This window comes from Epinephelus lanceolatus, chromosome 6 (assembly GCF_041903045.1).
Source record: "Epinephelus lanceolatus isolate andai-2023 chromosome 6, ASM4190304v1, whole genome shotgun sequence".
NCBI lineage: Eukaryota > Metazoa > Chordata > Actinopteri > Perciformes > Serranidae > Epinephelus > Epinephelus lanceolatus.
In genome coordinates, this window is record NC_135739.1 from 9,369,097 (window position 1) to 9,393,939 (window position 24,843).

Genomic DNA, 24,843 nt, shown 5'->3' on the forward strand with positions numbered 1-24,843 from the left:
GCTTTTTGGACGGCATCATCCCAGCCTCAAGAACTCTGAGACCCTTCAGAGTAAATGCAATACATATTTATAAGACACTCAGTGAGAGATGTAGCTACCTTTGAGGACACCAAGGTCATATCTTCCTTATTGTTTCTGGGAATATGTTTTTTTCCTATAATCTTGAGAGGAGTTTATATTCTGCATGCTAACATGATCACATCAGACACTAATGAGTTTCTCTGGTTGGTTGTGTTTTAAAAATCAGGGGGTAAAAATGAAGCTGATCTTCTGTCTTGTCCATCATAACATCCATTAGTCCGTCACTCACTGAGCCAAAAACACCACACAAACATCAGTTCATGTCAAGCATTGTTTTTATTGTGAGATACTCAAAGACAACAGTATGAGCGCCATGATCCACTCTCAACTGGAAGGCTGTAAAGCATGGACGAACTCACGCGGTTTCATACATGTGTCTTGCATACAGTGACCTCCTCACATTGTGCTTCCTTTAAGCAGAAGTTTTGAAACTGAAAGTAATTTGTGTTTTAGTCCAGTTTGACCTGTGGGACATTTCACAAAGCAGTGACTGCTCACTGAGGATGGATTATCTGGGGATTCAAATTAATATGAAGTCTTTGTACTTTAATGTTTCAATTGTTTTAATTTATTCAACCAATCATCCCACTTCTGAAAACATCCCACTGTCCTCTGGAACATCATCGAGAGTCAGAATCCAACTTTTATTCAAACAGACGATAAATACAAGATGCTGGACAGAAAAATATGTGAAAGATGGAAAAATAGAGTCTGTACACTAGAAAACAATCCCATGAACGTATATTTAATTCTCACCAAAATTCTGAGCATGGTCTCTGGTGCAGACTCTATTTTTCCATCAGAATCCAACTTTTACACAACATTCAACAAACTGCCTCTCAACCATACTGGTTCAAATAAAACCAAAAGCAAGACCACAACCAAAAATGGCGATAATGATCATAAAGATTGTCTTTTGATAATAATAATAAAAAAAAAGACATAAGAGTTTTGAGGACTCAAAATGATGATATAATGCCTGTGCAAGTTCCCCGTTCTGATCAAATCATTTTGGTTTAGTTTGTCTGACAGTTTCAAAACAAACAAAACAAATTCGTATTGTTTGCCAGAGCACACTGAAGAAGGGCCAGACCCGAAACGTCTGTGTGACAAAATAAAATTTGATAAACTTGGAGTGCTGTTCCTCTCATCTTTTTGAATTTTAAACTTTATTCGGAATTCAGCACCCAGCTTTTTTGTTTCTGTGAGTTGAGCGCATTGTCTCCTGTTTTTGCAGAGATCATAGGACCCATTTTATATGACTGCCAAAATATTCAAACGTACCCAGTGGTGGAAGCAGACCTTTTACTTGAAGGTATACTGTGCAGGATTGTCAGTTACTGTTTTTAAACACGCCTGTTTTGCCTCGCTGTTCTTTCGTTTGTCTGGCACTGTGTCACTTGGATGGCCGCTGCATACAGTGTGGCACCTGTTCACTACCTTTATATAAAGCCCCGCCCTCACCTGGGCAATGTGGGGATATGCAACCATAAACAACCTGAACACAGGAAATAAGGAAGTTCAGGCAGAGGGCCACACCACCACATACTGAGAGAGGGTCTGAAGTGATGTTTGAGAGGGAGTTTTTAAAATCCTGCACAGTACATCTCTGAGTAAAGTAGTAGAAACTGCACAGTGCATTCAAACTTTTACTTAAATAAGAGTACAAAAGTATTAGCATCAAAATATACTTGAAGTACCAAAAGTCAAAGTACGGCTCATTTCAGAATAATACATGTAATCGTGTTATAATAATGTTTGTCACTTTAATCTTGTAGCTGATTAAGCTGGGGCTATTTTTAATTACTTTATATACCTTCTGTGAAGCTGATTTTTATTCCCCAACACCTTCACATCACAATTTATTAGTTGATGTATATTTTGTGTTGATAATCTGAATCTGCAAAGTAACTTAAGTAAAAAAAAAAAAAAAGAGTATAATAAAGCATAAAATGGAAATACTTGAGTACAAATACATCAAAACTGTACTTCAGTAGTGTACTTGAGTAAATGTACTTAGTTACATTCCAACACTGAATGTAACACAAGTATTTAAAGCTGCACTAATTAATATGTTTATGGATTAAAGAAAACAATGTATAAAGTTATCACCTGAATCTGAAGTTCACAGCTCTACAGAGTTTTTTAGTCTATTTTGGATAGTTGTTTTCTGGCTGGCAAATCAATTAATTAATGCAGCTTTAAATCAGAATTAATTAAAAAAAAAAAAAAAAAAGGTTGTTATTCGCACAAAATCACAGTTCTTTTCTACCACCAGTAAACACTTCCTGTCAATATGTATGACATTAACTGCAAGGACGGCTCAAAAATTAAAGTACATGTGAAGGTGTAATCACTGCTGCAGTGTGATTGTTCTTTTTCGCCTTCAGTTGAAGGTGTAGTTTTTGTGATGAAGGCCTCGTCTACACGTGTACAGATATTTCTACAGATGGAAATTTTCCCCCTGTTTAATTCTGTTCACACAACCTTTGTTTTACAAAATATCTGCGCCCACACTAGAACACAGAAACGACTCCAAACGCTCACAGATGTTAGCTGTCTTCCATAGTCTCAAAGGTGGTAGAGAGTGCAAGCTATCTTTTTCAAAATGCTGACTGGAGATCTCATCATTGTTGATTCTCCTTTGATATAAAGAGCTCACTCAAAGATTTGGGGAATGCTCTGGACATGCAAAAGTTGCTTGCGTAGTTACTTTTGCGCCTGCCCTGTTTGGTTCAATCAAACTCAAGTTCGTTTGCCCCCTGAGTGCGGTTCGTTTGGGCAGGTGTGAACACAGCAATTGCACCAAAACAGAGACCACCTCTTCAAGAAAGTCTCAGTCCGGTTACAAACAAACTCTGATGCGGTTCGTTTGTGGTGAGAAGGTGTTCTGACCTGGATCTGAACCAACTGCAGTCACATGACACATTGTTTGGGTTAAACATGAGCATGTTACAGTCCTGGAGGATTATTAATGTGCACCTCCTCCTGTACTGCCTTAATATGCACATTCAGCACATCCAATGCATCAAAACATTGTTTTCTAGTTGGAGCCGCGCCTCAAGAGCAGCTTTCTCGCACAAGGCATTTGATCTGGTCTGCTTGTAAACACGAATCAACTCTAGGCAATTATACAGCTTTGTAACTAAATTAGTCCCTGATTCAGACCAAAGCAAGACAACTCCAGGTCTGAAAGCACCTTTAGCAACTCCATCTAAAACTCCATCTGCTTGTGGACGAAACGCCAAAAAACAGAGGACACTATCCATTTATAAAAACATCTGTACACGTGTTGACAGGACGTAAACTTTGAGCCGACTGAGGGAAAGTTTTGTGTGCGGCTCTGCTGAGCAGAACGAAGCATTTTGATCTTTTCTGAACACCACTGTACTTCATCTTCTATTGTCTGTGCTGTAAAGATGAGCCTTATGTAATGTGTGCTTTGTTAATAGGAATGGACACTAAAGACATCACAGTATAAATGGCTGGCTGCACACTTGCATATGCACTTACTCACTCCTACTCAGACTGTACTTACGATTTAAAATTGAGATTGCAAGCAAACAGCACACCACTACACACTCTGGCTGCACCAAATATCATTTTCTGATCGTCATCGCGATGTCAACTTGTGTGTAAAGGCCTCATGAAACACTGCCATACAGCACTCAGGGACTTGTTTAGTTAGTTGAAAGAGACTATCAGTAGAAAACTGCACTTCAAATTGTAACTATCATTAATTTTTTACAAATTGGTGCCTTTTGTGTCAGTTTAATGTTCAGTTTATTTAACAGAAGAAAGCTGGAATTAATTTCCTTTCTTTTTGTTTTAATTCAAAAAGCTATTTGTTTTGAACTGAGTACACTTTAGTATCTACTGGAAATAGTATCGCAATATTGAACAATGTTATTGCATATTTTCCTCATACCGTGCAGCCCTACCACACACACACACACACACGTACACAGATGGAAGAAAATAGTCTGATGCACAATGTTTCAGACGAACCACACACACAGCAGACAGCTCTTACAACTGAGAAACACTGCCTCCCAAAACTGTAGTAACTTTTTACCGCTACTTCATTCTCTAACTGCACACACACACACACACACACACACACACACACACACAAACACTGTCCAAGTTATTTCGACACACACATTAATGCACAAATGTGCTGAGAGCTTATCAAAGTCAGGCCTAGAGGTCAGATGCTATGAAATTAAAGCACAGCCCTGAATCTCTGTCAGTGCACAAAGAAGGAGCCGCGCTGAGCAGCGAAGACAAAAAGACAACAGAGAAATGACAGAAAATGGAAGATAAACTGACTTAAAGCTGCACTTTAGCTCACTGTCAGACCCAAACGGCAGCGAGAAGTCAGTGTTTGAAATGTTAAGACTTAAACACTCATATTTCATGTCATGCAGTGCCAACAATAAAAAGAAGAAGCCTGATGAAGCCAGTATCAAATTCAAACTGATGGGAAGACAGGTAGAACTCTTGATACAAAATAATACAGCTATAAAAGCTGGGCGAGGAAGACGCCTGTTGGAGTCGGAGCCACACAGACAGACATGAGGACAAGAATCAAGGACTGGAGCCAAGCATGAAGCCAGCAGAGCAGGAGACTTACACATGAAAGCCTTAGAGGACAGAGGCCTCTGTCCATCTGTCTGTCCCGTGTTGGACTTGAAGCCAGTGCATGTAAAAGCAAGGCAGCTTCAACCCATCTTCAGCTCCACAATATGAAGTAACAACTGGTTCAGAATCACCCAACGAGTGTGACAGAGCTCTGATTCTGTTCTCCAGCCTTTCCCCTCTGTGTGCCAACAACACTGTGCACTTATCCTCAGTACTGCAGCCTACGGGCTCACCTTATGCTCAACGTTAGATACAGAGACGAAGATGGACGGAGCCTTCTGTCCTGTTTTCTTTTCATCTGTATTTTGTGCACGTTTTCTGAGAGCTTATGGATACGGACGAAACAGAGAAGCGTGGCTCAAGTGAGATACGACCATGGGAAACGAAATTTAGATAACAGCAGAACAGAAAAAATCTGTAATATATAATAACATATAGTGAAAAATTAGTGAAAAGAATTCTCTGTCCACATGTTGGGGCGTATATGATGGCTGCACAGACCACCGCCGTCTGCAACACTGCCTCTGTTTAAAGGTAGTGTATTACGACCTCCTCCACTGTTGCTGCGTTTGTTGCGGCTAATACTTCTGACTGCGCCCTTTAGTGCCATCTACTGGTTCTATCTATGCCAACACCAGGCATGGAAGCATGAGGGCAGATATTACACGCCACCTCAGACAACATGCCAAATATGGCAGGACATATTCACACGCATCATGAACAAACAGGATCTGGTGGCTTTTTGCAGGTGTGTAAACTCAAGCTGTTGTTGTAGAGTACCTGTCTGCCATTTAGGGGCCTGTGCCCACAAAGCTTTTGTTCATTCAGCGCCAGTGAACATATGTGGCCACATGCAGCCGCCATCGCTCCACCTTTTTTGTGCGGCCGCTCCAAGCGCTTTAAGTTGAAAATCTCTGAACTTTACCTTTAGCAGGGCTTCTTTCTACTGTCACAACAAAGACAGAAAAGCTCGGGAGCAGATCAGCTGGCAGACATGACATGTTGCTGCTTTGTAAAGTTTTTGTTGATAGTGTGGTACGTCCTTTGTTAATGTAGCGTTATGTTAGCTACCAGGCTACTGTTTCAATGTGTAAATTAAATGTTGTTATAAAAACAAAACCCTCGCAAAGCACGTCATTAAAAAATGTGCTGCCAGCCCTTTTTTCACGAAGCGCTGGGATGAAGCGCTCCCCTGCCCCCTGCCAACACAGGCCCTCGTGGCTCATCTTTTTTGTGTGTTTAAAGTTTGCTCCCAATGGACTGGGAAGATAAGTTATTGTTATTACATCTTGAATAAATAAATTATTTAAATTTGACTATATGGCCTTAGTGTGTTACGGTACAAAAACATATGGCAGTTATATCACATTTGATAACATGTAGCCAATCTTTATACAGAGAATTTGAACAAACCAATGATTTGTTGAACGTAACGAATCAAGACTCAATACTTTCACAATGGCAAAGCAGTCAGTGCTGAAAACAAAAATATTCCAGTCGGGGCTTCCTCACTGTAGTCGACTATCAATCAGCTGGAGTGTGAGATCAATAAGGTTCAACATCAACAACAGAGTTTGAGCAGGCTTATTTGAAGCTATGCTCTTTTTTTTTTTTTTTTTTTTTTTAGCACAACATACTAGCTTAAACGAACATTTCTGGATACAGTTGCTGATATTCTGTGAGCAGGTAAGTAAGTTTGCATTAGTGCTGCAGCAATTAGACGATTATTTGATTGATCAATCAACAAAAAAGTTATCGTCGACAATCTAAACAAGTGATTGCTTGTTTATGTACTCCATCGAAAAAATGCAGACAAGATTGAGACAACTGCGCGTACTATGTAAACACGAAGTATAATTTTTACACGTTAACTGTGGGCTAAAACCTGAGCCACAGTTTTGCCTGTATTTGTTGATATTTTGGTAAATTTTCACCATTAAAAGTGTGACCAAGTGGGACGACCTCTAGCTCACCCGGTACAGTGTGCGTCCTTCGCGGTGACCCATGTCCCCTTTGCTGCACGCCATCCCCCTTTTCTCCCACCTTTCCTGTCAATCTACGACTGTCCTATCAAAAAGGCAAAACATGCTATACAGACAACTACCACTGGATTACTTTGATAAGAAAGAAATTTTAAAAACGATGATAATCGATGATACAAAAAAATAATTGTCAGTTGCAGCCTCGGTTGCATGTGGTCACCAATAGGTAGCAATAGAAGCATGTGTCTGATAATCTCATGATGCTGCTTGACTTAAATGTTTAAATAATGGTCAAGCTGGATTGTGTTCACATTCACCTCAATGATCAACAGTGACAGTGAGCATTAACCACGTGCACACAGCATCATCATGACTGAGACAAGACTCACTAGTCCATTAATATCACATTTGCAGGGTGATCAGCATGTTGCATGTTCTCGCATCTTTTTTTTCACCTGCATAGCACACACCTAATTTGGAAACACAAAAACACTACGCCCTCTACACTGAGAGCTACTAATTATATAGCGATAAAATAAAAAAGACTAACTAACTCCACAAGCGTAAAATCAATAAAAACGATTATCACTGTGTAAACGAACACAAAAAACAGCTGACTTTGCATATCCTCGAGCTCAGCTGGTAAGATTCAGGATTCAACTAATGTGAGCTCCTACCCAAACAGAATCAGCATGCAGCAGACAACTTGATATTACACCATTCAAATCAACAGTAGCCACAATAAACACTGAGTCTAATATTCAAACACTGCTAAAAAATATTTCTGTTCCTCTGCAGACACTCATAGCTCTGTGGCAGCTGCTATTAATGCTTGAAGAGCCAAAGTCAAATGCGTATTCACTAGAGTTAAAAAATCTGAACTTCAGTGGTCGATTCATGCCGCGATAGCCAATCAGCACTGAAATCCACTTATTTGTGCATATGAAGCGAGTCATCACAAAATATTCTAATGTTGAACCTCACGCGAGTAAAGCAACGCAAAAATTCACATTGTGTTTGGTGAACACAACATAAACCTTTGTTAGCGAGTAGTTAGACAAGGCAAGACTGAGCTGTGGAAGTTGTAATCAGTTTTCGACACACTCGCTAACACAGTATCTCAAAACCATGCAACGACCACAACCTACAAACACTAATTTGTCATGCATCATCAAACACAAACAAAGGGAGTTCTCGTAACAATCTCCAAATTCTCCTTAAAGCGCTTTACTGTACAAGCCACAGAACTTAAGGCCTGTACTCTTTATTTGATAAGCTACATTAAGCCTATAGAGAGTTTATTCTTGCAGGGACTGAGTCAATAAACATGTGGCAGCATTGCTACAGAAAAATAAAGACACTACCAAACCCCTACGACCACATTGCTCACACCCTGTAATACAATCCACAGGAGTGTTTCCTGAATTAGCGCCCATACCTGTGGCAGGACATCAACATGTCCTCATTTCTAACGACAGAATAGGTCGTTTGCCAATGACTCATGGTTTGGCTTAAAATAATATATAAAATAATAGTAAGTTAATTTAAAGTATGACGTCAGTTAATTTATGTGTGAAAGTTAAAACAATTCAACATTGACTTCTGGTTTCATATGGGACACAAACAGCAATCTCTTGGGTCAAAGTCCTGTGTTTGTTTGAGCCATTCATCCAACCCGAACTCGTCCCTACACAGACTTTATACCACATCACCTGACCTCCTCCTTTGCTCCTGTCATAAACACTGCAGCCACTGTCACACCAGTCACACTGGTCACCACCTACACTAAACATAGATATGAAAAACTAATAATGAGCTGCTTCTACAAATTGTTTCTGGGGAGGACAGTCTCACTGAATCAGACATAGAGAAGAAGGTTATATATTGAAAGACGATCAAGGACTAAATTAAACTTCAAAGGAATATCCTGACATTATCAAAGATTAATTTTCTGCAGCAGGTCTTTGACAAACTACGGGACAAATAAAAAAAATTGGAAGAAAATGTGTTGTTTAGTTTTTGAGGACGACTGGTTATAAGCAACTGACAACACTGATCATCCCGCTTCCATACCACAGATTGCTAATTCAAAAGTGCTGTGCAGTCAAGTGGTTGGAGTCCAATTCAAGTTTCACATCGAGATTTTTAGGCCAGCGGCGCACTCGAGTGGAAACTTTGGAATTCACATTTCAGGCACATACAAATAAAGTTGATAGAAAAATATGTTGTTTTTTTTTGTGTAGTACTTGAGATCAGACCTGCAACTTTGGCCCTGAATCTGTTTTTATATTTTTAGTTGCAGAATTTAAACAGATTTTCTCAGAGGGGAAGGAACGACACATTATTTAATAAAAATACGTCTCAGACAGACAAAGATTTATATCTCCATACGCGTCAAAAATGTTCTTATTTTATATGAACATCACGTTTTTCTAACATGCTTAAATCACCCAAAGTACCCACCCTGACGGAGCAGGGCTCTATTTGTGCTCTACAACATGAACCAGCTGCAGCTCTTTACAGACTGTAAAGAAATAACTCATTCTTCCACTTACAAATTAAAAGTTTAACACCCAAGCAATAAAACACACCCTTGCAAAATTCAGTACACTACAGATTTTGCTGCTGCAGCGTTGCTTAGTGGTGTATGGCCACTAACTTATGGTTAGGGATGCACGATATTGGATATGCCGATATGTAATAATTCATTTGACCAATATCGATATATCCACTTTTTCTCAACCTAATTTTAGTGATCATCAAGTCTCTTCTGTTGTGGATTTAACATCATATTATGCATGCATTCTCTTATTGTGACGGCCCACCAGCAGATGGAGACATGAAACACAATGCTTTTCAATGTATGTAATATTCATTCATTGTGCAAAATAAGAAAGTTGGCTGAATCAGATAGTTCATTTTAAAGCCAATATCAGCTGATACCAATGACTTCCCGATATTATCGTGCATCCCTACTTATGGTGGCTGTTGTTAGCTAATATAAGCAAACTTAAAAGTAAATATGGGTCTATAAAGCACATTACTGAGCTTCTTCACTTGTATGACTGATACAATTACTTAGCATTTTAGCTTAATGGTAAACAGTACATGCAAAGCAGTATTTAAAGGGACAGTTCACCCCAAAGTCAAAAATACATATTTTTTCTCTTAGCTGTAGTGCTATATATCAGTCCAGATTGTTTTGGTGAGAGTTGCCAACTGTTGGAGATATCGGCAATAGAGATGTCTGCCTTCTCTCCAATATAATGGAACTAGATGGGACTCGGCTTGTGGTGCTCAAAGCACAAAAAAAAAATACATTTTGAAAAACTCCTCATGAAATCATGACCATTACTCAAGACAATGTGAGTAGTTTTATATGTTTCAACTACTCTCCTGCTAGCTCACCTAGCACCACTGAGCTTGCTAACGTTACAGCTCAGCCGAGGAGGACACCATTAATGTTTACATCTCATGCTGTCACAAGCACAAGCCTCTAGTCCATGAGAAGATGCATGCTCTGCAACTCACACCAGAACAATCTAGTCTGATAAACAGCACTACAGGTAAGAATAAAAATATGTATTTTTCATTTTGGGGTTAACTGTCCCTTTAATGCTAAATTGTAGGTTAGCATTTCTAGTATTTAGTTGCTCAAAATTTAGCTAACCCATTAGGTTAGCATTAACTGTAGCTAATACTAGCATGAGCCAGGGATGGGAATTAGTATTTTGTCCACCTGCCACTGAAGCTGATAGACTCCAAAATCTTACAGTGACTCAATAATTTCCCAATGTTTTTTTTGGCTGTTGTTGAGTGAAGCAAATCTAGCAGCCACAGCTTTTGGCTTGTGGCTGGTGCTTAATTCCAACACTGGGATTAGCATCATACCATCATTGTCAGTTCTAGTCGCAGTTGCTGCTGTTGGGTAAAACATACACAGTCTGGCTTTAATGAAAATACAGTGAAGAATGAGCCAACTTTACGAAGAAGCTAAAATAGTTTCCTGCTCCATTTTGTAACTTGGAAGGGAAGTATTCTCTAAGGCATCTGCAACTGTTTGGCTACTTGAGGAATCGACACGAGCAGGTGTTACACAACCTGTTGTTATAGCAGCATTTTGGTTAGGTAGCTAGCTTGAATGTCAGAGGGCACTTGTGTAGAAAACATTGTTTCAGTGTGACTGAGTTGGTGTGACGGATACTACATATCCAGTCCAACTGAACAAAATAATCCATGCATCTACAACGTAAAAGTACATTCCACTTAGGGCTGCACAATATATCTTTCTTTTTTTAGCATGATTGCAGTGTCGACCTGTGCGATAAACGCATCATGAAAGACTGCGATATTGCAGTCAGGGATTTTATTTAGTTAGCTGAAAGAGAGTATCAGTAGAAAACTGCACTTTAAAATGTAACTATCATTCTTTTTTTATTGGTGCCTTTTGTGTTTAGTTCAATGTTCAATTTGTTCAATAAAAGAATGCTGGAATTTCCGTTCATTTTATAATTGAACAAGCAAAGTTGTGTTTTAGCTAGTTAGCTAATGGCAAGTAATATCATTATTGCAATATTTAACAACGTTATTGCATATTGCATATTTTCCTCATATCATGCAGCCCTAATTCCACTGCAAAATTACAGAGCTTGACGACTCTTTGTCACTGCTAACCAACATAATCATGCCTCTTCCTGGACTCTATCGGTAAAGCTGTCTCACTGCCCTGATAGAATCAATATAACACAACAAAATTATATTATTTCATTTCAAGACTGCACAATTTACGACATTTCTGTCACATTACTGATTCATAAAACTTTCCTCTCCAGTCATGCAACTAGCAACATCTCTTGACATTGACAAAGATATGACACAATTCTATATCCTGCATTTTGGGTTCACCAAAAACAGACACCTTTGTGAAACATATTTCTGCAAGGTTTGCAGTCTATGTATCAATCCACTGGTTCATGCACAAACTAACTGAAAGATTAAAAGTCTCACTTGTAGACTGTAACAATCTATTTAGTGCAGTCGCCACTGAACATTCTCTCTACACGTCTCATATGCATAGTGCGACACAATCTTTAAAGCCACCATGTGCAGGATTCAAAAATGTCCAACTTTGGCCAAAGCGACACATAAACTACACCAACGTCCACTAGATTGTCCCCATTTTCTTCAAATAACAACCTAAGCCATTAGCAAGATTTTAAAGACACTGCAAACATTACACACAGTGGCTTTTAACCACTTGTCTTACATGTACACTGGCTACTGTATATCTGCACTTCCTCCTGTCTCAGTGAGACTCTTAACAGCTATAGGCTGCTCAGCACTTTGGCTCTGGACTGTTATTCCCATTACACCATGACTACAGGGTCACTAAAAAGTAAAGCATACTTGGTTTTAGTTAGTCAGAAGACACTTTCTACCACTACTGGAGCTTCTACTAGTTTTGTTCATACACTCATTTTCCAACTGGAAAATTTTCAGATTTTACTCATACATCAGTCATTTTCAGCATGCACTCAAAAATATTCACTTGTTCATGTGCTGTTCAGTGTTGTAGTCAAAACACAAAACTCACTGTATGTCCTCATAAAGGTATGGAAGCATATTTCCGCCAATGTGATGAAAAGAAGATCCTGTTAGTCGTTATGATATACTCCCTCAAAATAGAGACTTAGTATCTCAAAATATTGGGTCTACCATCATGAATGGAAGGTCCAAAATTTTAAGAAAGTTAATCATTATTACTAAGATACAAATTCTTTGAGATACTAAGTCATTATATCGAGATACTAAGTCGTTATACCCAGATATTTAGTCATCATTTCGAAATACCCAGTCATTGATTCAAGATACTTGTTCTGAGATGCAACGTCATTATTTTGAGATTCTAAGTCTTTGTTTTGAGTCACAGAGTCTTCATTTCAAGATACTAAGTGATCATTTGAGATACTAGATCATTATTTCGAGAAAATAAGTCAAAACTTCGAGACATCATGTCATTATGTCAAGATACTAAGTCATTATTTCAAGATACTAAGTCGTGATTTTAAGAAACTAAGTCATTCATTTGAATTATTAGTTTTTTTAATACTAAGTAATTATTTTGAGATACTTAGTCATTTTTCCGAGATACTAAGTCATTATTTTGAGATGTCAAGTCATTGTCAACATATTTAGTCATTATTGTGAAACATTAAGTCATTATTTCAAGATATTAAGTCATAATTTTGAGATATTAAGTCATTAATTTGAATTACTAAGTCATTTTTTATTCTAAGTCATTATTTCGAGACACTTAGTCATTATTCTGAGATAATGAGTCATTATTTCAAGATACTAAGTCGTGATTTTAAGATACTAAGTCATTAATTTGAGATACTTAGTCATTTTTTTCAAGATACTAAGTCATTATTTCGAGATACGAAGTCATTATTTCGAGATACGAAGTCATGATTTTAAGACACCAAGTCATTAATTTGAGATACTTAGTCATTTTTTTTCTCGAGATACTAAGTCATTATTTTGAGATGCCAAGTCATTATTTCGAGATACTAAGTCATGATTTTAATATACTAAGTCATTAATTTGAGATACTTAGTCATTTTTTTCCAAAACACTAAGTCATAATTTTGAGATACTTAGTCATTTTTCCGAGATACTAAGTCATTATTTTGAGATGCCAAGTCATTGTCAACATATTTAGTCATTATTCCGAAACATTAAGTCATTAATTTGAATTACTAAGTCATTTTTTATTCTCAGTCATTATTTCGAGACACTTAGTCATTATTCTGAGATAATGAGTCATTATTTCAAGATACTAAGTCGTGATTTTAAGATACTAAGTCATTAATTTGAGATACTTGGTCATTATTTCAAGATACTACGTCAAAATTTCGAGAAAGCAAGTCATTATGTCGACATACTTAGTCATTATTTCAAGATAAAAAGTATTTTTTTGAGATACTAAGTCATTGTTGAGATGCCAAGTCATAACTTCAAGATTCTAAGTTGTTTTTTGACATACTAAGTCATTATTTCAAGATCCTAGGTCATTATTTTGAGATACTAAGTCATTATTTTGAAGTACTGTCATTATTTAGAGATACTAAGTCATTATTTTGAAGTACTAAGTCATTATTTCAAGATACTAAGTCATTATTTTGACAAACTAAGTCATTATTTTGAGATACTAAGTCGTTATTTTGAAGTACTAAGTCATTATTTCGAGATACTGTTATTTGGAGATACTAAATCAGATACTATTATTTCAAGAAAGTTTCTCACAGTGACTCACAGGATCTTTTCTTTCCACTCTTTTGCTTCAATGGGCTTCCATATAAATGGGAGCAAAGTCAACGGATGATATAAATATTCTCTGAGTATGTAGACTTTTGAAAATAAAAAGCTACAAAGCATAAGGCTACAGGGCAGGGCACTAGGGGCCCTTGGCTTGCTCAGATAATGGCAGAGACTGAGTGAAAACTACCAGCTGGTGGAGGGGGGTCACTCCAAACCACTTCTCCCTGAAAACAGCCTGAGGAGCCAGCAGAGGACACCTGTATAATCCCCTTGTACCATGCTGATTCCTCTCATTAAACGTTCAACTTAAGAAATAATAACCTAAGATTTAATATTATTTCAGGTTTGACAGACATAAAACTCCCACTCATACTACTGAGAGATCAGTGTTATCCTGCTACATGTTTCTTCTCATATCCCTGACTCAACTGATGAGATTAAGTGTTTCACTTGGTCTACAGATATGAAACTCTTTAGATGTAATGTGAAGCACATATACTCAGACTTTTGTTCTAGCAACCCACATCAGAGAAGATTTTACTTGTCCTAATTACTCATTCTTTCAGTGTGGTAATTTCTAGAAATGAATGATGGTGAAATGGAAGCTAGAACAGAAACTGCTGTACCCAGACAACAGACCTCTGGCCTGGAGTCATTAAATGAGATAGGTGCAGGTCACCTTGAAGCACTAGAGGGGTATGCACTGATAAAGACTAGCGCACAGACTGGAGGCAGCAGCAGAAATAAAGTGTTGCTGTTTATTCCTCACAGCTGAGTTCAATTTACACTCTGCGTGAAACAGATTGACCGTAGAAAACTACACATGCAGAACTTTGAACTACACTTACTAATAACTGAATCATCTGAACTCAAACTGCAGGGCAGCCACTCATGACCTGTGGTGGTTATTTTCAAAGGCAGAAAATGAGCTCTCCCCAGTGGTGGCTTATGCAGTTGTGTTTTTCCATGCAAACAGTGCAGAGGTGTAAATTGAACTTCAGGACTTCACTGCACAGTCTGGTACAAGTAACCTCTTTTATAAGCGCTGAGAGGGTAGAAGGTGGCCACGACAAACTTCCCATCAAAGGTGCGGCCCGTCAGCAGCCTCTGAGCCTCTTTGGAGTCGCTGGAGTTGGCATACTCTACAAACACCTGATGGCCACACACAGGACATGTTGAGAAATTAGTAGGTGAATGAATGAATGTATGTAACCCCCGATGTTGACTGGATGTAGCTGCAATGTGCTCTGGTCGTGCCATGGCTTCGTTGCGGATCAGAGTCCACTAGAATACATACATGTTACATTTTTGTTTAACAAGCAAAGGGCCCGTACACATGCCACATTTTTTACCCCTTCAAATCCACTGTTGTAGATGTAGATGCACCGATGAGACACTCAAAAGCGAGAGTCACAACGTAGCGGCACGCAAGTGTTCCCAAGCACTTGTTTTTCAGGCAGCAACTTTTGGATCGCAGCAATGTGTCCTGCATGTCTGGCAGATATCTTGGGGAGACGTCAAACATTCAGGGCTACCCAGAGCTTTACATCTGTCCCATGGACTGTATTTTAATACGCACTGGAAGAAGATCAGCTCAGAATTCGGGATTTCAATTAAGTAGGATATGATGTGGTGCTTATGGAAAATCCCCAACCACTCCTACCTGCCTCCCTCTTCCTGGATGAGCAGAGCCCAGAGTCTAAATGTAGCAGCAGCTCACAGGTGGCAATCCTTTTCTCTGGAGAACAAAGGAGCCGCCTCATCCAGTTGTTTAAATCTAGTATATGAACCTTACAAGATCATTATTCATCTGTTGTGTTGCTTAAGTTAAGTTTAAGTTATTTCCTGATTTTATTTCCTATGTTTATAGTTATTTTGTATAAAGTTAATTTACCTTTGTTGGATCATTAATTATTCCAAATCAGGAATCATGATGTTTAATATTCTTTATTCTTTTCTTTGGTTTAAACCAGCTCAAACTGCCTTAAAATAAAAGACTGAAATGGAACCTCCTGCGTGTGCTTATCTGTCCTACCCGACACACCAATGACTTAAAAGTCCTTGAATCACAGTATCCTAAATTCCTAAATATTCTTCAGCGCTGCCTGTGAGCCCTTGAATGTTTGTACCGAGTAGGCACAAGGGTTGCACCCAGTGCCCAACTTCGCATTTTCCATGCAGTTATAGATGCAGCAGATGTCCTGGCCTTTATTCTCTCTAAGAAACCAGATGAATCTGCCAGTCTGGAGGATTTCCAGCGGCCTGAGACATGCTGTCCCAATTACAACCGTTTATCTAATATGGGATGTTTTTGAGACGAAGACCGTAAAGAGGAGCACTGTTGAGACATTTTCGAAAACAACCATGATGGCTGCAGCTTTGATTTGCTGAAAATATGTTGAGACGACATCACTAACAGTGATACGTACTATTAAATAATGATTTCAAGTTCAATAACAACAAGCTTTTATAGGCAGTCATAGAAACCATGCAGCTGCACCCAGTGAACATTAGGGGGTAGGTGAGTAAAGAAGAGACCACTGTATCACTTTAGTCAGGGTACCTGTATTAATGAAGTCAATTAACAGAATAATACTGCTAAATACTGCTAGAATCATCTTTATAATCTACTTGAACTGAAAAAAAAGAGTACATTGGCACCTTTCCCTCATATTTTACACAAATTTTTAAATCATTATTTTACTGTACAAAATGTGTCTTCATAAAGTTTGGTGTGCTACAACCTAATGAAGTCTGTACATCTGAAACACAGTGGAGGTTCTGTATGTTTAATGCAGCTGTAAAACAAATATTTCTAACTCCGAGAGTTCCCTGTGACTCCTGTAGTTTAACTGAAACATTTTTGAAGATTGCTGGTTCATAGATCAACAGTCTAACCTGTCCTTTCCCTGGGTTCTCCTTGGGGATGAGCAGAGAAACCACAGAGCCATACTTCTGGCACTCCTCTTTCATGTCCTCCAGGATGTCTGGAAGACACAATGGCAGACATTTTGACTTACTCGCACCTCTATATACAATAAATAAACAGGAAATCAACTCAGTAATTAACCACTGCCTAGTTCAGACAGCACGACTTTCAAAGTCATCAGACCGCTGTTCTGTTCACGCTACACATATTGGTCTCTTATATGGAGACTTGAAGTCGTTTTGGTTTTCACCATACATAACTGAGGGGCAACACGGCTCACACACTACGAGATCTTTCACAAGAGAAATCCAAGATAAGTTTGTCTGGTCTCCAAACTACCTTTTTCACAAAAACCATATGCGAGAAGTGACACGAGAAATGATGTGATACCACGTGCAAGTATGCTTTTCTAGCTATTCCAACCCCTAGTTCTCTGTACAGCTGAAACCAAAGTCACATCGTCTGAGTACCGTATCTTATTTGTGACTTGTGTGTGTAATCAATATTTCAATATACTTAAATTCACATTATCGATTGCAACGAATATATGAGCATGAGGCTCAAAGTTAAAGGTGCAATGTGATAACAAAGTAGTCCCAAATTTATGGGTACTACTGAAAACAACCATGGCCTGCTTCCTCTAGGTGCAAAAACAGCTTTGGTCTGTGTAGCAAATAAAGCACATATGGTAAAGTTCCTATTATTCCAGGCGACCTGTACCCTAGGTTCTCCCTCAAGCCGTGTCATGTGCTCTTACTGGCTGTAGCTCCCTGACAGGTCCAGATATTTAGCCTGTGAGACATCTGCGATGCATTGTCGAGGCTCTCGACTTGCGTCTTTGAAAAGTTCACTCAGCGCTCAAGTGCAAGCACTGAGGCGACGGTGATTTGCCTCCAACCTGAGGCATTAGTTGGGGAATGAGTGGAAAATCAGGGCTAAAGTTCAGTCTGAACTAGGCACAAGTCATTCATAATTTAAAGACAGAAAACATACGCATTGTTGTACCTTCGTACTCTTCTTCATTGTGCAGATGGCTGTCATCTATCAGGTTGAGCAAACGCAGGACTGGAGTGGGCAGCAGAACCAGGTCCTCAATGTGAGGAGCTGACACACACACACACACACACACACACACACACACACACACACAAGCACACTGATTAAATATGGTTCATTTCGAGATGTCTTAATCCTGGTGGAAGTCTCAAATATTGACACATACCAAAGGGAATACTGAAGAATGGGCTCAGCAGGGCAGTTTCAGCAGTGCATCTTTGCTTTGGGTTGTTGAGAAGCATGCTGCAGACACAACGTGACAAAAGTCCAATGGAACAAAAGTACTGACAACACTCCTCTGCTTACACAGATAGCATGCCAACACAGTATAGTGAATAACAGTAATCATATCCAAGCAGTCTGAAACGCCAGCTGAGTGTGTGAGAGCGAACCTTTTGATAAGGTCTCTGAGGTGATAGACAGGGATGGCGGGGCACACCACACTGTTGCTGGCAAAAAGATGGTCGACAATGGCAGCACTGTTGTCCTAAAGGAGAGGGAAACAAATCAAAGAAGATCGATTTTTCTTTTGCACGTGAGGTTCTGCTCTATGAGACGTTTCCTTACTGACAACAGATGATTCAAAACTTCTACAAACTTCCTTTATTTAAATAACTAAGTCCTGCAGTGTCAGTTTCTTATTTTATAAAGAGATATTTCCTCTTACTTTATGTTTTTTTCTTTCTCTACATTCATACATTTTGAGACCTTCTTGTCCCTTTAAATCTTTATCGTCATCATTACCTTCCACTCCTGTGAGCGGACGGTGTCTTTGAGTTTGATTCCTGAGAACATCTCCAACAGGATGATGCCAAGGCTCCACAGGTCTATGGCGGCCGTGCAGCCCGAGTCCCCCTCCACCTCCACCCCAGCCTGAGCGAGGCTGTTCTGAAGCTCGGCCTCTGGGGCGCGATACCCGTCTGTCTGGATATACTTGACATCCTGGAGGAGGTGAGGCAGGGAGAGAGTTAGAAATACAGTTATCGCAGATACTCTATTAGTGACCTTCAAATTGCGAGGCACACCCACCTGGTTTCCCTCTTTGAAGCTGAGGCCGAAGTCAATGAGCTTGAAGCACTCGTCATCGGCACTCCAGAGAATGTTGCGTGGCTTGAGGTCAGCATGGACGTAGCCTTCCCTGTGAAGGAAGGCAAGAGCCTCCAGGATGTCTCTGGCACAGTGCTGGACAAGCCACATGGAGTGGCCCTGCTGGGGTCTGCCGAAATAAAATGCTAACATTAAGTTAAAAAGGAAGCTAAAGCACTCTTAAATATATGAAGGTTTGAACCATTTTTATTCAAGTAGGTGTTTTTTTTTTTTCATTTGTGATGGGCACATGAAACATGTATCACAGAGCAGAAACATCACCTTACTTACCGACCACCCTGGGTACCACTGATGCCTCTCACCAACAGATCAGACACACTGACATCCAAGAGCTCCAGCAAAAGGCAACGGGTGGCAACACCCATACAGCTGTGGTTGGTGAACACCCCGTACAGTGTCACTGAAGGGAGGAGAACAAACAAACACAAATTTGAAAGCCTGTTTTACTGGAATCAAATCCTGTTTCATAGGTTAGATCATATTGCAGAATTAAAAAGCAGGACATATATTTGTAAATGGTCTTACAGAATATTCTACCAGGTGTATACCACAAATGACTGGCATAAATAAATACTGAATGGATATACATGATGGGCTGGATGAAAATGTTCAGCAGCGATACTCAACTTAAGGTCTGAGAGACACATTTAGGATCAGGATAAGGTGATAGATGGCCCACCAACCATTTTCTTCACAAATTCATAGAAGACAGAGTAGTTGTGCGCACATCCAATCCTGCTTTAGGTCAGGTGCTGGATAATAGGGGTCCATGCAGAAAGAAGAAGAAAATCCGCACACTGAATTAAAGCTCCCAGTAAGTTTTTAATGACTAAAAAAGCAACGTTTCGACCCAAATGGTCTTCCTCAGGCAACTTCAAAACTTCCTTTTGAAGTTGCCTGAGGAAGACCATTTGGATGGCTTTGGATTGTGGAAGTCAGCCAGCCTTTTTTTTAACTTACTGGGAGCTTTAATTCAGTGTGCGGATTTTCTTCTTCTTTCTTCACAAATTCATACCAGCATTTTTTTTGTAATGTGAATGTGGATAATGTATCAGGGCGCAGAAAAAGCATCAACATGGAGCTTGTTGATAAAAAGGTAAAAAGTGGCAGTGGAGGACCTTGAGGTTCAGGGGATACTTGGAGCCCCGAATGTCCTCAAATCCTAGAAACACCCCTGAGTCGATTTGAGTGAGGGCAGCAAGCATCGAAACGTTCTTAACAGGCAATTCATTTATTATATATTGTACTAAATTGAGCATAGCGTTAATTAAGGCAGGACACGATGTCAAGCTCAGCTCACAGCCCAGCTACATCAGCTGATCTCAAACAGCCCAATCAACTGATGGAGCAGCTGATAGATCACATGATTCCTTTCTATGCAACCGATCTCATTCAGGATGCCTAAACTGCTCTGGCCTGCCTACTGTTGCTGCTTCCTCTGCAAGCTGCTTTGCAATTGCAACCTGCCTCCACCCCAGCTCCTCCTTTTCATGCTGTGTCTGACTTATCAATGTCATTTCTGTTTGTCATTGATGCTGCTCTGTTCTGTTCCCGGGGTCTTTGCTGCTGCTCTCTGCTCTGTTTGCTCTCTCTGCCTCAGACTTTCCTCATTTGCACGTGGAAGGGCAGAGAGGTGTGCTATTTCCGCCTTATGCTTTCCATGCAGGCGTGTGGAAAAGGCTTTCTTGTAGGCCCGAGGAACGGCAGAGGGGCCCCAGAACAGAGCCATACTGCCAAATATAATACAGCGCCAAATATGATATTGCAAATGGAAATAAAGTTTTCTTTGACAAAAGTGTTCCTGACTGAACTGTTATTAATGTTTATTAACTGGCCCCTGGCCTCATATTGCAAAAGTGGCCCCTGGCTAAAGCAAGGTGAGTATCCCTGAAGTACAGTATGTACATGCAAACATTTATGCTGACAGTTAGAGATGATATGTGCATGTTAGAAAATGGTGCATTAAGAACTGTATCACTAATGTCTCTAACATGAGCAGTGGTTGTTTGGTGTCACAGTATTGCAGACAGTAAGTGACTGATGTAACTGTGATGGCCGTACAATAGTGAAATAATGTTGTTACCTATGTTTTTATGTCCCTGGATGCCTTCCAGCACGGTCCTCTCCTTGTGATACCCGTAATCTCCTCCCTGAGTGTCGGCCTGAAACTCCTTGACAGCCGCGGTGGTGGCTCTGCCCGAGCTGACCCGGTACACCGAGGCCGAGACTCCCTGGCCGAGCCGAGACTGGACGGTCCATATCTCGCCGAAGATCTCGAACAGCACCGGCTTCATGCTCTGGTCGACGGTACCCTGTGACGGCTTGGTGCTGTCGGGACGCGGTGCCTGTACCTTAGCGATGGGCTCGGAGGAGCCGCAGTGAGCCATTGACGGCAGACAGGAGGAGAGGAGCCAGCTAGTTGACAGGTGGGAGCAGCTGCAGGAGCATTGCGAGCAAACCGGGGCACTGTCAAAACTACCGGGACGTGTCAGCGACAGCGAGCAGACAGTCCGGCCACACCTGCAACCTTGTTAAAACTAAACACAGAGCAAAACCTGCGCATATTAGACTGCTGTTTACTGAGGCTGTCGAAATGAATTCACGCTGACAGAAAGTTAGCTACCTTAGCTGCTCCAAAATGGCTAAACTAGCCACTGAGTTTCAGCACAAAAACAAACCACTTCGGCGACAGGCGGGAAAATACTTCCCCCATAATACGGCATTCGTGTCGAATATAATAACTTAAAACACGTATCGGTCCTAACTGCAGTAAAGTTTTGCCTAAGTTGGTTGTAACTCAGGTTGTTGATATCAATCTTACTTCCGTTTCTACTTTCCTTCCTGCAGGTTTGTGGTGCAGCTTCTCCCGCAGTCTGCCCCCTGCCGGTGAGGAGTGTCACTACATGTTCTCCTCCCACTAAATGCTGTCTCCATTGGGTTAGTTGAAGGAAAACTGGAGCAGATATGGAAGGTGAGGTCCAAGGTAGTCCCAGTGGTAACAGGAGCGTTTAGGGGCTGTGACCCTCAAGCTGGGAGAGTGGCTCCAGCAAATTCCAGGTACAACATTTGAAATCTCTGTCCAGCAGAGTGCAGTCCTAGGAACAGCTGAGACACTTGCCTCAGCCAAATCAAGAGCCTTGACTTCACATCATTCAAAACTCTACTGCCCGGATCATTACCTACACCAAATCACCGGATCACATCACCCCCATTCTTTTCCAATTACACTGGTTCCCTGTTCAGTACCAGGTTGATGAAACAAATCCCTTCTGCTCACTTTCAGGGCCCCCCACAACCTAGCCTCCACTTATCTTTCTGATATTCTTTTGACCATTTCCACCTCACGCCTCAGCACATCAGTTGCCAAGGTTTTCACCTGACCGCTCCCAGGCACTGGAACTCGCTACCCCCACACATTCGACAGTCTGACAGCACTTACTTTTACTTACTTACTGCCCTTTATGCCCGGCTGGCATGTAGGGCAGCAACAAAGGATCTCCACTCCTGTCTGTTCTGGGCCAGCGTCTTTACGGAACCCCAGATGTGATGCAGGGCCTTCAGCTCTCCTTCCACCGTCCTGCGCCAGGTGTTCTTGGGTCAGCCTCTTTTATGTTTACCATCTGGTGTCCAGTGAAGGGTAGTTCGGGTGATGTTGTCCTGCTCTCTGCGTATGACATGTCCAATCCATTTCCGTCGCCTTCTCATAAGGATGGTAGCCATATTTTCCTGCTTACACAGGCTGAGAAGATGCTGGTTGGATATGGTTTGGGGCCAGAATAGTCTGACAGCACAACATCCTTCAAATCCCATCTCAACACCCACCTAATCAAACTGGCTTCAGCACTTTGAAACTGACTCTTCCCTCTGTGCCCCCTTTAAACAGTATCACTAAGCTTATCCCAGCAACAATGTGTCTGCCCAGTTCATGTATATATTCTATATCATGCTCTGTCAGGTTACCTTGGGTGGCACCTTTTAAATAAAATGTATTATGTTATTACTGCACAGGACCCTTAAACTCCTAGGCCTCTGGTAGAGGAGATATATACAGTATAGATGTCCTTGTTTAGCTGTATGTCTATTTCTATGTATGTACATTGAGAGCAACAAAATACCGGAGCTGAATTCCTTGTATGTGCACCTATGATGTACACATGTACTTGGCAGTTAAGGCTAATTCTGATTTCTCTGTCTGATACACAATTTTTTCCAACTGTTGTAGTTACAAAATTAACTGCCAAAAGTCACTGCCACATAATTTTTATGATCATAGCTGCGCATTACAGTAATATATTACATTTTAGCAGTAACGAAGTAATGTAAAGCGTTACAAACAGAATTTTGGGTAACAGTATCACATTTACAATGTCACCAATTGCGTTACCAACTGAAATAAACTGTTTAATTGATTTCATTTTTCATTGATCCACACTGCTTCACTTCCACCAGTGTGCCACCAAAAAAATGGTTGTTGTGTGTTGTCATGTAACTACCTTATTTATACAGTCTGTGGTCTGGTCTGCTGGTGATTGGCACAGCTGGGTCATGCCATACTGTGCATTATCATGTTCATTGTGTTTCCATTAATATAATGACATATCTCGCTCTGTTTTTGTGCCCCAAGGCTGCCTGAAAGCAGCGAGGATACAGAGTGGCCTCCTGCTCACTATTACCTCATCCTAGTGATCGGCACATCTGGGTGATGTTAGTATATGTTGGATGTGTACAACAGAGCATCGGCGGCATACATCTTGTTCTTGTGCATAACTCTCTCCCCGGTGAGCTGGGGCCGTCAGATGTGCTTTGCATCTCTGCTGTATGAATTTGCGCTTATCATAATGACTGAGTCGCACCCCATTCTGTTTGCTGTGCTAACCTCAACATTTGTTTATTGTGTTTCATACCACAGGTCCACAAATATCTATCCATATCTCATAATTATTAGGTGTTGATCCTCTGCCTGCCTGACCCTCCCTGTGACCAATGATATTAATTTATTTTGAACAGTCTGGGCTATTTAATTGTTCCATATCATCAAGCTATTATTAATATAAGCAGGGGATTATGGGGTGCCATTTGTAAAGTGGCTCGCACTGAAATTAACATCAATGTTTTGCCACATTTAGCTTCAAACAACGTTTAAAAAAGTGGTGTGAATTTTTTAAGTCACTTTTTACCACATTTACAGCAATATTTGAAATATGTTAAATATAATGTCACAGTTAAATCTAAATATTAAATGTTAAACCTAAATGTTAAATATAAATCTAAATGTTAGATGTTAAATCTTAATGCTAAGTCTAAATCTAAATGTGAAATCTAAATGTTAAATCTAAATCTAAATGTTAAATGTTAAACCTAAATGTTAGATGTTAAATCTAAATCTAAATGTTAAATGTTAAATCTACATGTTTAATCTAAATCTAAATCTTAAATCTAAATGTTTAATATAAATATAAATCTTAAATCTAAACCTAAATCTTAAATCTAAATGTTAAATGTTAAATCTAAATGTTTAATATAAATCTAAATGTGAAATCTAAATCTAGATTTAGCATTTAGATTTTACATTTAACATTCAGATTTAACTGTGACATTATATTTAACATATTTCAAATATTGCTATTAATGTGGTAAAAAGTGACAAAAAAATTCACACCACTTTTTTAAATGTTATTTGAAGCTAAATGTGGCAAAATGTTGCTATTAATTTCAGTGTGAGCC

The 24,843-nt window shown here is 39.9% G+C and overlaps 1 protein-coding gene across 2 annotated transcripts; it reads right to left on the reverse strand.

Annotated features, from left to right (window-relative positions):
• Positions 1 to 337: 337 nt before the first annotated feature.
• On the reverse strand, positions 338 to 21,975 carry uhmk1 (U2AF homology motif (UHM) kinase 1). 2 transcript variants are annotated; one of them, XM_078168596.1, is made up of 10 exons: positions 21,743 to 21,975; positions 21,203 to 21,656; positions 19,390 to 19,519; positions 19,042 to 19,228; positions 18,757 to 18,954; positions 18,405 to 18,499; positions 18,179 to 18,255; positions 17,962 to 18,060; positions 16,926 to 17,014; positions 338 to 15,179 (listed from the first exon to the last, which is right to left on the reverse strand). In XM_078168596.1, exons 2-10 carry the CDS (start codon positions 21,504 to 21,506, stop codon positions 15,033 to 15,035), a joined length of 1,326 nt encoding a protein of 441 aa, XP_078024722.1. In that variant the 5' UTR covers positions 21,507 to 21,656; positions 21,743 to 21,975; the 3' UTR covers positions 338 to 15,032. The 2 variants fall into 2 exon arrangements, with proteins under 2 accessions (XP_078024722.1, XP_033477170.1); XM_033621279.2 differs by having other exon boundaries at positions 21,203 to 21,975.
• Positions 21,976 to 24,843: the final 2,868 nt, after the last annotated feature.